Below are 18,200 nucleotides of genomic sequence, written 5' to 3'. Positions count from 1 at the left end.
CCTTCAGACTCTCACAGACGAGTACAACGCAAGACTGTTTAATTTCATGTTAGTGCAATTCTAATTTCATGTTTTCTCCATTTAAACCCAGTTTATTAATATAGTTAAACCCTAAACTTGAATACCACTTTTAACTCCATGTTAACAGCAGTTTATGCCTGGCGTAATTCAGGTTTAATTCTGGATTAACCCCGGATTATCTTTTGGTTAATTCAGGTTTAATCCTGGATTAACAGTGGTTTAACTCTGGTTTTTGGTCTGACGAAGGAGTTGGTTTGTGGAAAATAATGTAACATAACACTAAAACTTCCTGTTTGTGTTTACAGTTTGTGATTTTGATTTACTGACTGAATATTTTTCTGATGTTCAATGTTTTATTTTGGTTTATTTTCTTTATTTTACTTTGTTTCCTTTTTTGTATGAGGAACGATTTGATTTATTGATAAGTGGACATTTCTACTATTTAACTATTAAACCACACACTTGCTGCTGCTGCTGCTGCTTCACAATAAAAGCTATTATAGGATGAACCACTGGAAGGCTTTTAATGTGAAGTTGCAGGAAGTGCAGTCCTGGAGGTTATCAAGAAACGTAACTTCCTGTTTGATATAACAGGAGACAATCACATGTTCGGTACACATGCTGGTTAAATCTGTTTCCTGTAACGGTTTTAACAAAATAAAATCAGTGTTCGAAATTCTGACTGATGAAAATATAACTCAATAGAAAAAAAGTAACTCTAAAATAATACAGAAATTAGAAACTGTTACCTGTAGCATTTAAACGATACTGTCCATAAGTAAGAACATAATTCAGTATTGTCTGTTTGTCCTTTCGGATTAATTATTATATTTTTTATTTATCAGATTTTCACACATGAAGCAGAACATTTCAGAAATATCCTGTGTTTTTAATTTTTAAATAAATCCATCCATGTTTCCTACAACAAAACAGAGCACTAAAATAATAATAATGATAATGCTGTATTTGTTGACACATCATGAATCAGAACAAACTTAGTTTGAAGTGAACCTGTTATTGATCAGTTTAGTAAATTAAACTGTTATTGTCAGTTTATGAATACATTGTCTGTCTGTCTCTTATTTTGTTTTTGTGGATATCAGCTGAGTGAGGTGAATTTGAATTTGATTTCAATAAACTGATTCAGAAAATAAACTTTAAAAGGTTTGCTGCCATTTTTAAATGAAGAAATGTTATCATGTTTACTATATTTATTTTTATCTATCTATCTATCTATCTATCTATCTATCTATCTATCTATCTATCTATCTATCTATCTATCTATCTATCTATCTATCTATCTATCTATCTATCTATCTACATATTTAAATCTATAACTAATGGATGCTTTATGGTATAATTATTATTTTTCTGTCCTGTGTGATGTAAGCTGCAGATAGAAAGACATGCTAACATGACGAGCACTAAATGACTGAAATGACTGTTCTTCATGTGTTCTGGAGACGTAAACCCGATATGACCTAGACGTTTTACTGGTCAGCCGCTGGTCTGGAGTCAGCTGCTGGTCTGGAGTCAGCCGTTGGTCTGGAGTCAGCCGCTGGTGTGGAGTCAGCAGAACGATCTTTCTTCATCTGCTCCAATACAAAACTCTGAAGAGACGAGGATTTCCTTAACTGCCAGAAGGGCGCCCCCTGATGGACAGACAGGAAACGTACACGTTTAAAAACAAAGCAGCTGTTACTGTCTGAAATTAAACAGAGACACACAGACACACACGGACACTTATTGTGTGTATGTGTATATATATATATATATATATATATATATATATATATATATATATATATGATCATCTATGAACTGATTATCTTCTCACCACGCTGACTGATGGATTCTTTATCGGTCCTGAGGACTTCCTTGAACCTGGGGGGGCGGAGTCAGACACTAAGGGGCAGGACCATGAGCTAAGGCGGTCAAGGCTGCCGGTTCGAGTCCTGCTCAGTCTGACGTTGGAGAAAAGATGTCGTAGAGAAAGACGAGATGGTTCGTCTCTGCTGACGAGGCTGAAAGAAACCGATTTATCAGATCAGACTCTGAAAGCTACTTACATTATATAGTTTGTTATGAAATTCATTCATTCTCAGCCGTTGACCTCATGTTACACACATACGTCACATATGCTAGTCTTTACATGTCTCCTCTCTAGGACTCACTGAAGTCCTCTACTAGAGTATAACTACTACAGTATTACTGCACACCTTCTACTACAGTATTACTACTACAGTATTACTGCACACCCTCAACTATAGTATTACTACTACAGTATTACTGCACACCCTCTACTACAGTATAACTACTACAGTATTACTGCACACCCTCTACTATAGTATTACTACTACAGTATTACTGCACACCCTCTACTACAGTATTACTACTACAGTATTACTGCACACCCTCTACTATAGTATTACTACTACAGTATTACTGCACACCCTCTACTACAGTATTACTACACACCCTCTACTATAGTATTACTACTACAGTATTACTGCACACCCTCTACTATAGTATTACTACTACAGTATTACTGCACACCCTCTACTATAGTATTACTGTACACCCTCTACCACAGCATTACTACTACAGTATTACTGCACACCCTCTACTACAGTATTACTGCTACAGTATTACTACTACAGTATTACTGCACACCCTCAACTACAATAGTACTACTACAGTATTACTGCACACCCTCTACTACAGTATTACTGTACACCCTCTACCACAGCATTACTACTACAGTATTACTGCACACCCTCTACTACAGCATTACTGCTACAGTATTACTACTACAGTATTACTGCACACCCTCAACTACAATATTACTACTACAGTATTACTGCACACCCTCTACTACAGTATTACTGTACACCCTCTACCACAGCATTACTACTACAGTATTACTGCACACCCTCTACTACAGTATTACTGTACACCCTCTACCACAGCATTACTACTACAGTATTACTGCACACCCTCTACTACAGTATTGCTACTACAGTATTACTCCTACACCATTCAAACTCAGTCTAAACTTACCATCCAGGAAGTGAAGTGTCGTCACTGTGAACCTCGGCTCTCATTGGCTGTCTGACCTGGTGATTGCTGCCTGAGGTTGGAGGTACTTGGCTCTCGGCTGTCAACCAATCAGAGGAGGAGATCTTAGTGTGTGTTTATAGATATGCGCCCAAATACTGCACATTCAATCTGATCAGTTTACACTGTTCAATTGTCAGTGATAAGTTTCTATAAGAAGAAAAAGTCACACCACCAGGAGGCGGAAGTCACCCACATCTAGATGAAATGCCTTTAGTCCCACATCGTCCTGACATCGTCGTACATCCGATAGCTAGCTAACCTGCTCCGGACCAGTTTAAGTTCAGTGTTTCAAATTCAAATTAGCTATGAAAAGTGCCTTTCACAAATCAACTTCTTTAGAAATAGCGTCACCATTCTTTAAAGGTCCCGTGGACGGTCTGTGACGGACCTCAGAGAGGTTCTCAATAACTCTAACTTGTAGTGACTTGATTCCAATCTGCAACAGTAATAAACACTTGAACAGTTTCTATGTGTTGACATATAAACCTGTTTCTGAGGAGGAAGAGGAGGAGTTCTTCATCCCGACATCCACATAAGTGCTCTCCGCCTTCAACTCTGCCCCACATCGGAGCTGTCTGTGGGGCTTGGCTGCAGGTGGCCCCTGCTCCCCCTGTTTTTGGGTCAGATTCTGCCCTGCCTTTGTGCTGTTGAGCCTGATGTGCGTTGATGTCACAGGAGGAGGAAACGAGGTGTATGGACGGTTGGAGGTGGATGTGGTCAGCTGATCAGGGGCATAGGGGTTGATTGGCAGGTCGGCTGTGGCCTGAGGGATGGCAATCTGGTTTCCATTAAGTTTCACCTGATTGGTCCTCCTCCTCACCTGGTTGTTAGCGACTGCCCCACCCCCTCCCCCGTTGGTCTCACCAGGTGTCCCAGAGCCGATGTAGGTCTCTCTGATGGGCTCAGTCCGTAGGTTGAGGCAGGGTCTGTGCAGTCTCCGCCCCTGGTCTTCAGGTACGGGTGGGTGTAATTGGAGGTTCAGGCTGACTCCACCTGCCAGAACTGTCCCACAGGAGTCACACTGACCCACTCCCCCCACAGACATCCACCCTCTCTGCTGTCTTTCAAAACCACTTCCTGCCCCTGCCCTGCCACTGACATACAGGTTCAGGTCTGGTTTAGAACAAAGGGCACCTGTCCCGCGCTTCCCCCCACGTCTCCGCTGACGCTCCAGATAACGAAACTCCACTTCTGTCTCCGTCTCATCCTCGAATCGCAGACGACGAGTGGGAGATGCTACGAGGCGTAGCCTCGATGAGCCGACAGCTGATTCGTTGCTGAAGGAGTCACTCAGGTGTCCAGAGAAAGAGATCACATCCTCTGACCTCACCTGGATCACAGGATGCAGCCTGACCTCTGACCTGTGAACAGACCACATCCAGGCAACAAGACTGGGATCAGTTTACTGTGATGGAGGACAAAGTTGAGTCAGAGTTGTCATGGCAGGATGGAACAGGGGAAGAGTGAGGTAGAGTGAAGAAGAGGGAAGGAGAGTGAAGGAGAGGGAAGAAGAGTTTGTATGAGATGCTGAACCATCTTGTACAACTGTTTAATACATCAACATCACTCAGTACAGAGTGTGTGTGTGTGTGTGTGTGTGTGTGTGTGTGTGTGTGTGTGTGTGTGTGTGTGTGTTTGTGACTCACAGAGTGTGTTTGTGTGTGTGAGAGAGAATCACAGAGTGTGTGTGTGTGTGACTCACAGAGTGTGTTTGTGTGTGAGAGAGAATCACAGAGTGTGTGTGTGTGTGTGTGTGTGTGTGTGTGTGTGTGTGTGTGTGTGTGTGTGACTCACAGAGTGTGTGTGTCGGAGGTCAGCAGCTTGTGGTCAGCTCTCAGAGGAATACATTGACGCTTCATACTATCTCCTTCCTCAAACTACTGCTGTCGCGGCAACCGAGGCTGCACAAAGAGACTGAACACACGCATGGCGCGTGGGTGGGGGGGGGGGGGGGTATGACATCAAGAGCTCTGATTGGTGGGTGTGACAGTGGAAGAGGATTAGAGTGAGCAGCTCGTCAGGACTAATTAACCTGATGAGACCTCAGACTGTTTACATCAGCACACTGTGTGTGTGTGTGTGTGTGTGTGTGTTTATTTGTGTTCAGTACAGACATTCATATACATACTGTATATGTATATACATATGTATATTCAGTATATAGTATATAAGTGTATGTATATACTATATACATACACTTTGCATATACATATATATGTGTATATATACTGTATATACTGCATATACATATACAGTACATATGTATGTAGCATAAACAATGTCTTACAAACGTTCTCTTCTGTTTGTTTCACAGTTTTAATATAAATATAAAATAATTAATCAAACTGTTGGAGGATTTAGTGAAGAACAACTCCGCACCAGCTGGTGGCAGTAAAGTACCATAACGTTTTTTAACAGGGCTAAAATTCACCAAAAAACGTCTCCCACAATGCACCCGGTCCAGGAAATGACGTAAGGGTGCTCCCAGCAGCACGCCGACTTCCGGCACGTGAAGATTGTTGTGGTGGAGCCAACATGGCGGCCCCCCTCGAGGTGATTCTGACTAGTGACTCCGCATCCCAGATGTGGAACAGCACCGTGTTCGACCTGCACAGCGGCTCCAGCCTGCTGTCCTACCGGGGCGGGAACAGCTCGGCCCGGACTCTGGCGGTCCTCGGCGGAGAGTTCCTGCTGTCCGCGCAGCTGGGCAAGAACTTCATCAACGTGTGGGAGATCCAGAGGAAGGTAGCACACCTGCAGACACGCGCACACACCTGCAGACACGCGCACACACCTGCAGACACGCGCACACATCTGCACACATCTGCATGTCTCCTCACTAACGCCCCGGACACGAGGCCGGGGAAGTCCCAGTTACAGACCGTCAAAACGTGACCAGACTCCGTTTAAAAATCAGTCTTTTTAAACACGAGCTCGTCTGCAAACATAAACAAACGTGTAAAGCGACATGTAAAGCCTTACTGCCGACCAGTCGGTGCTGCTGCTGCATTCGGCGTTCGAACTTTGCTAACAACGATCTGTTCTAATGAACTGAGCTCGTTTTACCATTTTGGCTCGACTGGGCGTTCATTCATCCCTGATCGTCTCTTATTCAACCTATCTGTCAGTGTGACTGGTCGCTGATCTCAGTTAAGATGGGTGTAATTACGTCACGACTGGTGTTTCCCATATCTACAGTTTCATTAGGACTAGCTCTAGTTCAGGTTAATTATGACCAATTTAAATTATGACTAGTTGTAGTCATTTAAAGTACGACTGCAGACAGACAGCTACAGATGTTTCCCCCAGCAGCACTACAGACAGACAGCTACAGATGTTTCCCCCAGCAGCTCTACAGACAGCTACAGATGTTTCCCCCAGCAGCACTACAGACAGCTACAGATGTTTCCCCCAGCAGCACTACAGACAGCTACAGATGTTTCCCCCAGCAGCACTACAGACAGCTACAGATGTTTCCCCCAGCAGCACTACAGACAGCTACAGATGTTTCCCCCAGCAGCACTACAGACAGCTACAGATGTTTCCCCCAGCAGCGCTGCAGACAGACAGCTACAGATGTTTCCCCCAGCAGCACTACAGACAGCTACAGATGTTTCCCCCAGCAGCACTACAGACAGCTACAGATGTTTCCCTTTTTCACTGAGGAGAAACTTGGGATTGTGTACCAGAAATAAGGTTTAGTTAAAACTCTGAAATTGTTAACCCCGACAAGAGGGAGACTCTGGGTTTTCTGTTTCAGAAAGAGAGTGAACCTAAACTTTAGGTCAGTTACCCGGTTCATAGCCCAGGGTTGAGTTCAGAGTCTTCCTTCACTGATTCATTTCATGGTTTTGGTCCAGGATCAGCTGCAGCAGAAGATTGTCTGCCCCGGTGCCGTCACCTGTCTGACCGCATCATCTAACGGACTCTTCCTCGCTGCTGGAGTCGCTGAGGCCATTTACTTGTGGGAGGTGAGTCAACTTCTTCTTCTTTGGTGGTTCAACTGTATAGTGTGTGTATATGTATGTATGTATGTATGTATGTGTGTCTGTGTCTGTGTGTGTCTGTGTCTGTGTGTGTGTGTGTGTGTCTATCTAAAATATCTGTTCTCTGATTGGTTCAGGTGTCCACAGGTAAGCTGCTGTCTGTCCTAAGTCGTCACTATCAGGATGTCACCTGTCTGAAGTTCACAGATGACAGCAGCCATTTTGTTTCTGGAGGAAAAGACAACCTGGCTCTGGTGTGGAGCCTGTCCAGGTAACACACACCTGATTTCACCTGAATGGAACAGAATCAGGTGGATCACATGACCTGATCACCATAAAAGAAGTAATGAACACAGTAACGTTTTAAATGTTTCAGAGAAATCTTTGCAGAAGTTATCCTCTCCAATCTCAAACATGTTAACATGATGACATCTGAAAGTAATAGAGTGTCACGTTAATGTGCCGTTGTGACAGATGTTTCAGTGAACGGATTGTCATATTAATTATCAGATTATCTTGTAAGGAGCTTCAGTTTCCACCAGGTGGAGCTCTAAGATTATTAACAGGTGCACAGCTTCACACACTGTTTTCAGTTTTGATTTTCTATATTCAGTTTTTTTTTCAATTTAAGAATACTTTTTCATCATATGGTGTCTTATCATGTGGTAGATGGATAAAAATTCAACAATTCAATAAGAAAATATGAAGAATGTATTGAAATAACATTCTAGTAGTTAACTATTAATTCCTTTTTCATTCAGAGACCATCCACATGCATAAATATGCAAATGTATGTGCCATCATTTATGGAGCAGTCACAATATATTCATTACAATATGTTCCACTTTTAATAGGGGAGTATTCACAATAGATGCATTTCAACCGTATTGTGTATATTAATAGGCGCCCCACCCACTTTTTAAAATCGTTAGTGTGTGTGTTAGTGTGTTTGTGTGTTAATGTGTTTGTGCGTGCATATTTTTCAGTGTGATCCAGCTGGATTCAAGCCACACCCCTGAGCCACGTCATATCCTGTCTCGTCACTCTCTACCAGTCACAGACCTGCACTGTGGCCTGATGGGAGCTCAGGCCAGAGTCGCAACTGCCTCCTTAGACCAAACTGTCAAGGTGAGACTGAGTTATGTCCCACAGTAGAGTTTATGTCACATGTCCAACAGCGGCGTTTATATCACATGTACCACAGTAGAGTTTATATCACATGTACCACAGTAGAGTTTATATCACATGTACCACAGTAGAGTTTATATCACATGTACCACAGTAGAGTTTATATCACATGTACCACAGTAGAGTTTATATCACATGTACCACAGTAGAGTTTATATCACATGTACCACAGTAGAGTTTATATGACATGTACCACAGTAGAGTTTATATGACATGTACCACAGTAGAGTTTATATCACATGTACCACAGTAGAGTTTATATCACATGTACTACAGTAGAGTTTATATCACATGTACCACAGTAGAGTTTATATCACATGTACTACAGTAGAGTTTATATCACATGTACCACAGTAGAGTTTATATCACATGTACCACAATAGAGTTTATATCACATGTACCACAGTAGAGTTTATATCACATGTACTACAGTAGAGTTTATATCACATGTACCACAGTAGAGTTTATATCACATGTACAACAGTACCATGGCATGCACCTGACACTGACAGTGCGACTTTACTGATCACCTCTGATGAGATTGATTAAGTAGTTCAAACAATGAGCGTCTGAGAATTTTTTGGATTCTGATGAAATCCCCTGTGACATAAATCACAGGAGGTAATGACATCATAAGGCATGGTCAGGAGCTGTTGAATACAAGCCGAGGTGTCTCTGCTGCTCACTCCTTAAATTATCAGGTTTTTAAGTGGAGTCTGGAACAGAAATACAGTCTGTGTTCTGTGGAGTCAGCAGCTTTATTAAATTGATGGGTTAGGTCAAAGGTCAGCTGGCAACAAAGAAAAATCACAGTCTCGCTTAATTACTATACGCCTCTCCACTGGTCTCTGTTTATTACATGAAGAACGAAAGACTGCTGCAACAACCAGACAGTAAATATGATGGTTGCCTCTTGTTTAATGTTTGCCTCTTTTTAATTATTGTGCGCACTGAACACCAACACAAATTCCTGGTATGTGAAAACGTACTTGGCAATAAACTCCTTTCTGATTCTCTAATGACGTGTATGAAAAGAGCTCGAAACATCATCAGACTAACGTGGTTCTAAAGGCGTCAGGTCCTGAGTAGAACCTGCTTAATGACATTTCTATTTAAACAGCAAGAACATAATTACATTACATTTAGCTGATACTTTTATGCAAAGCAACACCAACCGTAAGGGTACAAACCCAGAACAGCAAGAATCATGTGAATACATAAGCTTCAAATAAGCTACATGGAAGTGGAGGATGTAAGTTGATGAATTCAACGTGGCCCACTCTGGTCCCCTTAACACATTTGACCAAGGTTGCTGGTGCCGGTTATTTCACATTTCTCAAATTGGAGCTGCAGATGACCAGTTGCCTTCTCGGTGGGTCACTGAGTGGGGAATGTAAGAAACGTGAACAGGTTGGTGGTTAGCCTTCGGTAGCGTCAGCTAGCTAGTTATGGCTGCTGTCGACGGAGGATTGTTGGTGAGGAGCCGCGCTTCCAAATCACTTCTCCTCGCCTCCAAAGCAAAAAGTGAGCTACATTTATTATAAAAATAGTATACCCTTATCGGTAAAGGAGGCGGGGAAATAGCTGGACATTAGACACACCTGCAGAGAGAACAGAAGGAGGAGAGGGAAAGAGAGAAGCCATCGTAGCTGCTAAGCTAGCTGCTGCGCTAAAGTAGCGAATGTAAACAACTCCAATTTAGCGAGAAGGCAACTCAGAGAATGAGTGATGTGTCTGCTGAAGCATGGAGAGCGTGTGATTAAACGTAGTAGTTATTAGTAATTTTAACGATCAAAGTTCGGCCTGAGAGGAGACTGTAGCCTGCAGTGACATCACAGAGACAGGAAGTGACATGCTTAGGAGAGGCTTGGAAACTTTGTTTACAGTCCTGTCTCTGTCCTTCATCTGTCTGTCCAGGTGTGGGAGTTGTCCTCAGGTGAGCTGCTCCTGTCCATCCTGTTTGATGTCGAGATCATGTCTGTGACCTTTGACCCCTGCGAATACTTCTTGTTCTGCGGAGGCAGTGACGGAAACATTTTCCAGGTATCTCTGTGCAGCCAGGTGAGTCTCATCTAATCACATGACCATCCTTCATTCAACCAAATTGTAGTAACACGCAACTCTACATTCTCAGTAACGGCAACGGCGTTGCAGCGATGGGAGAAGTAATTACTTAGATTACTCGTTACTGAAATAAATAACAGCGTTAGTAATGCCATTGTACTCTAACACCATTATTACCTGCTCGCATTAGATGTTTTAGGGAAGGAAGAGCAAATGATGGTTTCAAAATTAAATTAAATTGTATTTATAGTGTCATATCACAACCAAAGTTATTTCAGGACACTTTGCACATTGAGCAGGACAAGAACACGCTCGGGATCTGTTGTTGGTTCAAAACGGTCAACTTTAATTGACTTTGGACTCTGCAGCTCAGGAAGATGATTGCCTTGTCTTAGAGGAAAATGGATGTGCCTTCAATCATATGGATGAAGATGGCATTTTGTATTGTACATGAGACTAACTAATACTACTAGAGAAAGGGGAAGACAATAAATAAAAGGAAACCTTTATTGGAGTTTCTTGGACGTCATAAGGCACAGTAATTTTGAACTGTACTGTTGAGTGTTGCTATAATGTTGGATGTTCTTATTTGGAGTACTTGCTTGTCTAGTTGATGTTGTTAATATAACTAATGTTTCACTTTTGCTATTTGTATTTATATCGATATATACAAAGTCAATAATGTCACTGTTAACTGTTTAAAAATTCAAGATATTATGTCAGCGACCCTCAGCGACCCGCATGAGGGCCGTTTTGCACTAGTTTCGCTTCATTCCGTTTAATCGCATATTATTTTAAATGTGTCTGCGTCATATTACACATCATTTGAAAGCTACGAGTCTCGCAAATCGAACAAAGTAAGCCGTTTTAGGCTCACGGAAAACACATCAAAAGCAAACACAGCATGTGTGCAAGGAGTGCACAGAAACAAGACCAGCGTTCCCTACCTTTCGAGCTGTCTGGAAGTCCAAAAACAACATGTAGCATGCTAATCCTTATATCCAGAGAACGGTAAGAGTCCAACGAACAAAAGTAGCCACTTCGTTTAGTCCCACGAGCATGCTAACTCCGGTAGTCATCCATAACACGCCATGTGTTGACGTTGTGAGTTTCTGAACAAAATATTGTTTATAGCTAGTTATCGCTCTTCGATGACGGGCGAACAACAAAGCTTCGATTTCCGTGTACGGCAGCTTCTTGGCGACAAAACAAGCCCCCTTCCACGATTCTGCGATCCGAATTGGCTGAACAATCTGTCCATCAAGAGAGCCAGTGCTTCACTGCCTCTCGGCTGACCAACCACGAGAATCCCCAGGCAGAGAGCCAATAGGCAGAGGAGTACATTTTTGACTGACAGGTCTTATAGCCAATGAGCTTACGATTCCAGCGGTATGTTACATGGGGGGAGGGGGCTTGAGGGTGAGAGTGCAGCAGCTCAGAAAGGGCAGACTGTGACCTGCAGATATGATAGTTATGCAGCATCTCATTACAGAAGGCTGTTATGTAAAATTTTTTTGGTTTTATTAGTAGTAGTTGTAGAACTGGTGAAATAAACAAAAAAAAAGTTGAATTATATACCTAAAAATACCCATAATCTCATCTGGAACACTTGTTCCAGATGCAGCTCCGTCTGACATTGCCCTACAACACTGCACTTGCAAAGCTCATTTTTGGGTGTCTTTTTATCTACTTTCTACCAGTTTTTGGTAGCTTCATTCAACTTTTAGGCCTATATATAACAGCCACAGCTAACTTGTTTCATTCAAAAAGAAAAATAATTTAGGCGAGGCAAAAAAATTGCAATTTCCAATATGTTTGAGCTGCAGTAACTCAGTGTCAGTAACACTTAGAGTAAATCTGACACTTGCAGAAGAAAATTCAAAGGGTTATCTTTCAGGAATGCTCAGCTTTGTGCCTGTAGTCATAGGGGTTCAAAAACAGTAACCTTTTTTCTTTGGGTATGTTGTTTTCAGCCTTTTCTTCAAAAATAGGACGGCCAAGTAACAGGTTGTGTTGATAAAGAGTAAAGGTTTTGGAACTGTTTTTTTCATCCTCAGAGTCTCAGTCGAGACAAATCATTCCAGTCCGACAACGACGGCAACCAGGTCTTCAAAGGACACAGGTAGGACCTCAACAGGTGTTCACCCAGAACTCAGAGACCTCCTGGAGTTAGTTTATTCCACTAAAACTAAGAAATCACCTGTCGTCTGTTAGATTCTGACTGTATCTAATACCACCTCCAAGACTGATTGTATCTAATACTACCTCCAAGACTGACCGTATCTAATACCATGTCCATGACTGACTGTATCTAATACCATGTCCATGACTGACTGTATCTAATACCACCTCCAAGACTGACTGTATCTAATACCATGTCCATGACTGACTGTATCTAATACCATGTCCATGACTGACTGTATCTAATACCACCTCCAAGACTGACTGTATCTAATACCATGTCCATGACTGACTGTATCTAATACCATGTCCATGACTGACTTTATCTAATACCACCTCCAAGACTGACCGTATCTAATACCACCTCCAAGACTGACAATATCTAATACCACCTCCAAGACTGACCGTATCTAATACCACCTCCAAGACTGACTGTATTTAATACCACCTCCAAGACTGACGGTATCTAATACCATGTCCATGACTGACTTTATCTAATACCACCTCCAAGACTGACCGTATCTAATACCACCTCCAAGACTGACTGTATTTAATACCACCTCCAAGACTGACGGTATCTAATACCACTTCCAAGACTGACCGTATCTAATACCACGTCCATGACTGACCGTAACCAATACCACGTCCTCGACTGTGACCACCAGACCACCAGATCTGAAGATCTCATTGTCTCTTAGGAACTTGGTAACATGTGTCTCAGTGTCCATGGACGGGACTCTCCTTCTCTCTGGGTCATATGATGAAACGGTTAGAGTCTGGGACATCCAAAGCAAACAAAGCATCCGCTGCCTCGCCCACAAAGGTAAGCCCTGCACCTTGACATGACACCATTAATGATTAAGAACATCACTTAGAAAACAACACATCACTTGGACAACATGACATAGAGAAAATGACTTAGAGAACATCACATGACTTGGAGAACATGACTTGGAGAACATGACTTGGAGAACATGACTTGGAGAACATGACTTAGAGAACATCACAACAGCGTGGGTCGCTGTGAATCAGAACAGTCGAATCAGACCTGATGTGTTCGAGTCTAAGCAGTTGAAGGTGAACTGGTTCCTCGTCTCTGCTGGTTCATTGATGATCCCAGCAGTTGAAGGTGAACTGGTTCCTCGTCTCTGCTGCTGGTTTAGTACTGGATGTCATGACCCGCTGGTCTCTCTGGAGGACCTCCTGGTCTCGTTCATAAGAAGTGTTTGTGCTGCGTGTGACAGGAACATGAAAAAGAAACGCCCGCTGGGATCATGACTGGCACTTAGTAATTATCCAAATCCTCTGTGTGCTGGAGGCCTGCTCACTTCAAACGGACTGTCAGGCCACGATAATCCTTGTCTGGCTGGACCGATGGACTCGTGGTCGTCCCCCGTCTCCTTCACGTTTTGGATTTTCTTCCAGCAGCCGCCGACGCTGCTCACAAAGAGCCTGACTGAATGTTAAAGAGAACGCTTCATCCTCCATGACGGCAGCTCTTAAAACCGATTAGTCTCAGCAGAATAGATTCAGCTGCTTCTCTTCGTTCACATGTTGGGAAAATACCAACAGTTTTATATTATTTCATCCCTTAAACTGATTATATGAGGATTAAACCTCACAACAGAAGAATTAACTTCATTATTCAGAGACCTCAAGGCATTAATGTGATGAATCAGTCCGTTTCTGTAAAAACAGCAATTGTGTGCGTGCGTGCGTGTGCGTGCGTGTGTGTGCGTGCGCGTGTGCGTGCGCGTGTGTGTGCGTGCGCGTGCACGTGCGCGCCCACACCTTTCCTCATTGAGTATCTGCAGTCTGTTGGCAGTTCTTCAGACTCTGACACTGCCTGTCTGATTTATGTCTCCATGTTGGACCACATTTAGACCATTAGTGTGATTCCAGCAGGCAGAGCCAAGCGACCAATCAATATTTGTAATTCAGTGGAAGATAATTAGCCAGCTTCTGTAACCACAACAAGAATGAATTATACTTTGACTTTTCAGTGCAAATGTCTGCCTTCAATCAAAAAAAAGTGTTTCATTTTTGATTTAGTGGGGAGACATTTAAGTGAGGGAGCCTTTTAACATGTCAAACTGTACTCGTCAAGATGGAAAAATATCATCATCATCAAGAGAAAGAGAAAGGTTTCGTGTGTGATATACACTGCTCAAAAAAAATAAAGGGAACACCTAAAAACCACATACTAGTTCACATTGTAATGAATAAAGATTTCCAACTGGAATATGTTATTCAAAGTGTAATGTGTTGACAAAAAAACAACATAAGGATAATTAATGAAATCAAAATCCTCATCTTATGGAGGTCGTGATTCAGAATCATACCGAAAATCAAAGTGGAAAATCAGATCGCAGGCTGATCCAACTTTTGTGGAGATTTTTCAAGACGTGTCAAAATGATCCTCAGTAGTGCGTGTGGCCTCCACGTGCCTGTATGCACTCCCTACAACGCCTGGGCATGCTCCTGATGAGATGATGGATGGTCTCCTGAGGGATCTCCTCCCAGACCTGGACCAGAGCAGCAGTCAACTCCTGGACAATCTGTGGTGCGACATGACGTTGGTGGATGGAATGAGACATGATGTCCCAGATGTGCTCAATAGGATTCAGGTCTGGGACACGGGCAGGCCAGTCCATTACATCAATGCCTTCATCATGCAGGAACTGCTGACACACTCCAGCCACATGAGGCCTAGCATTGTCATGCATTAGAAGGAACCTAGGGCCCACTTCATCCCGGTACCTAATGGCAGTCAGGGTACCTCCGGCAAGCACATGGAGGGCTGTGCGACCTTCCAAAGAAACCCCTAGACCATCACTGACCCACCGCCAAACCGGTCATGCTGGAGGATGTTGCAGCAGCAGAACGTTCTCTGTGGCATCGCCAGACCCCATCATGTCGGTCACATGTGCTCAGGGCGAACCTGCTCTCATCCGTGAAGAGCACAAGGCTCCAATGGCGAATCTGCCAATCTCTGTGATCCCTAGCAAATGACAATCACATTGCATGGTGTTGGGTTGTAAGCACAGGCCCTATTTGTGGACGTTGGGCCCTCAAACCACCCTCATGGAGTCGATTTCGGACCGTTTGAGTTGAAACTTCAACATCAGTGGCCTGCTGGAGGTCATTTTGTAGGGCTCTGGCAGTGCTCCTCCTGTTCCTCCCTGCACAAAGGAGCAGATATCGGTCCTGCTGTTGGGTTGGTGTCCTTCTTCGGCCCCCTCCACGTCTCCTGGTGTACTGGCCTGTCTCCTGGAATCTCCTCCATGCTCTTGACACTGTGCTGGAGGACACAGCAAACCTTCTTGCCACAGTGCGCATTGATGTGCCATCCTGGATGAGTTGCACTAACTGGGCAACTTCTGTGGGTTGGAGTAACCGCCTCATGCTACCTCTAGTGGTGCAAATTCACTGCCAAAATTCAAAAAAGGAAAAAATTATTTTAAAAAGGCAGAGAACAGAGAAATGGTCTGTGGTCACCACCTGCAGAACCATTCCTTTATAGGGATGTCTTGCTAATTGACACTCGTTTCCACCTGTGGTCTGTTCCATTTGCACAACAGCAGGTGAAATTGATTCCCAATCAGTGCTGCTTCCTAATTGGACAGGCTGATATCTCAGAAATATGATTAACTTGCAGTTACATTATGTTGTTTTAGTGTTCCCCTTATTTTTTTGAGCAGTTTATATTGTCTACAATAATATCTTAATTGTTGTTTTATCCAGGATGTCACTCATTTCGCAAAAAGGAATCAAAACAGGCCTTGAGAGTCCACAAGCATTCGCTGCATTTCAAGCCTATAAGATGGACTACTGCACATAAGGAGCACGCACAGTGCAGCATCACAACAAGCTAAGCTAGTGTAGCTGCTAGCGTTGCTGCCTGCATGGCTGAAACTGAAAACGAATCAATAAACAGTGGCAGGAGATAAAACACAATCAACGTCGTTAGATTAAACAGCTGGATGTGGATCAATGTCACTCGCATGGAGCTAGTTCGGTTTCGAACAGACGGATGTTATTCAAAAGGTGCCGGTCTGCAGACGGTCGGAAAGTGGTACCCGTCAATTACCCACTTTTTTCACCATCTGTGAATTTACCACCGCACAAAATATGAAGCATATGAAAAGCTTCGGGAGTCAGCGGTCGACCGACCAGCTACGGTACCGGCAGAACAAAAACAGTGTTTTTGTATTGTATCATATTTGAATAACTAATTTTTAAGTTAATAAGTATGTGGGGTGTAAGAAGAAAATTCTTCTTAAGAAAGGTTGGTGAATGAGGCCCAATCACATCTGAGTCTCTTCTGATGGAACACTAACCACAACCTTCTTGCATCACTTCCTGTCTGTGTTCAGGTCAGGTGACCAACGCCGTCATCATGGCGGCTCCAGCTAACATGTTCCTGCCAGACAGCCGTCCCTCTGTCCCTCTGCCTCGTTTTAGCAGACACCTGAACGCCTCGGATGGCGGAGACTCTGGAGAGGTGTGTGTGCGTCTGGGACTCTACACTCAGGTGAGTCAGATGATCACAGGTGTCATCTTCATGATCTATATACTAATAATCAAAAAGTTCTTTGCCAACCAGTTAGTCTACTGGTTTCAAACCTGGAGGTCTTTTATTTTGAAATTTGTTTCCTGTGTTTTCAGGAGGAGGAGCAGACGTATCTGCAGAAAGCTGATAGGTTGAAGTCTTTGATGAATGCTGTTACTGACAAGGTCAGAGGGGGTGGGGCTTGAGTCGTGCACTATGTACAATAAGGGGACAATAAAGTCTATAATAATAACAATATCATATTACATTGTCAGGTAGTCCTCATGTTCTTTACAATCCTGAAGGTTCATAATAATGTGTTGTTTGTTTCAGTCGGTGTTTGGTGATGGTGAGAACACAAAGGTTCGAGTTGCAGAGCTCGAAGAAGAAGTTCAGACTCTGAAGAAAGTCAACAAAGATCTGTACGATTTCTCCAGCCAGCTGCTCACTAAACCTACATAAACACACAGTGCACACAATAAGTACACACACTGTACACTCATAGTTCACACAGTAGATGCATGATACACACAGACCATGCATAATACCCACTCTACACACAGAGTACAGACGTATTACACACAGTACATATTATGCACATATTACACACATAGTAGACTCTGTACTCGCATACACATACAGTTAGACTCATCAACACTCAAATCTATTGATTTAAACAGTCTTATGATTTTTTGTTAGAAAATTAAAGTCTTTTGTTTTTGTAGAAGTACCTGTTTGCTGTCTTTTGTTGATGCTGCCTGGCTCAGGCACTGCAGTTGCTGCAGGATTTGAATCTGTGACTCTGCTGCCACACTATGTTACCCACAGATACCCATCACTACCATTAACTCAATACGAACAGTACTTCTACCTGCAAGCACCACAACCAACTAAACCGAGCCATCCTTATCCGGATAGCTTGTAGCTGATCCACTGTTCCATGGCCAGGATGAATTCCACATTCTTCTCTTGGATTTGAGGTTCAACACTAGGTCAGAGCCTTCTTTACAGAACCCTGGAATAAACTTTCCAGGATGGGAAGTGTCATAATTGGAGCACACTCTCCGGTCCCCGTAATAAAAAAAAAT

The 18,200-nt window shown here is 43.0% G+C and overlaps 2 protein-coding genes across 3 annotated transcripts; one reads left to right on the top strand and one right to left on the bottom strand.

Annotated features, from left to right (window-relative positions):
- Positions 1-1,271: 1,271 nt before the first annotated feature.
- Positions 1,272-5,037, bottom strand: kiaa1614 (KIAA1614 ortholog). Of its 2 annotated transcripts, none has more exons than XM_084011361.1 (5): positions 4,936-5,037; positions 3,628-4,502; positions 3,082-3,178; positions 1,859-2,045; positions 1,272-1,673 (listed from the first exon to the last, which is right to left on the bottom strand). In XM_084011361.1, the coding sequence occupies exons 1-5, from the start codon at positions 4,998-5,000 to the stop codon at positions 1,512-1,514; spliced, it is 1,386 nt and encodes a 461-aa protein (XP_083867487.1). In that variant the 5' UTR covers positions 5,001-5,037; the 3' UTR covers positions 1,272-1,511. The 2 variants fall into 2 exon arrangements, with proteins under 2 accessions (XP_083867487.1, XP_083867488.1); XM_084011362.1 differs by having other exon boundaries at positions 3,628-4,546; positions 4,936-5,012.
- Positions 5,038-5,626: 589 nt separating this feature from the next.
- wdr18 (WD repeat domain 18) lies at positions 5,627-17,839 on the top strand. The gene is made up of 10 exons (XM_084012355.1): positions 5,627-5,886; positions 7,002-7,112; positions 7,265-7,398; positions 8,114-8,255; positions 10,233-10,376; positions 12,437-12,501; positions 13,259-13,383; positions 16,937-17,094; positions 17,229-17,297; positions 17,446-17,839. Exons 1-10 carry the CDS (start codon positions 5,677-5,679, stop codon positions 17,572-17,574), a joined length of 1,287 nt encoding a protein of 428 aa, XP_083868481.1. The 5' UTR covers positions 5,627-5,676; the 3' UTR covers positions 17,575-17,839.
- The last annotated feature ends 361 nt before the right edge of the window (positions 17,840-18,200 follow it).

This window comes from Eutrigla gurnardus, assembly GCF_963514095.1.
Source record: "Eutrigla gurnardus genome assembly, chromosome: 6".
NCBI lineage: Eukaryota > Metazoa > Chordata > Actinopteri > Perciformes > Triglidae > Eutrigla > Eutrigla gurnardus.
This window is presented reverse-complemented; position numbering and strand designations above follow the sequence as displayed.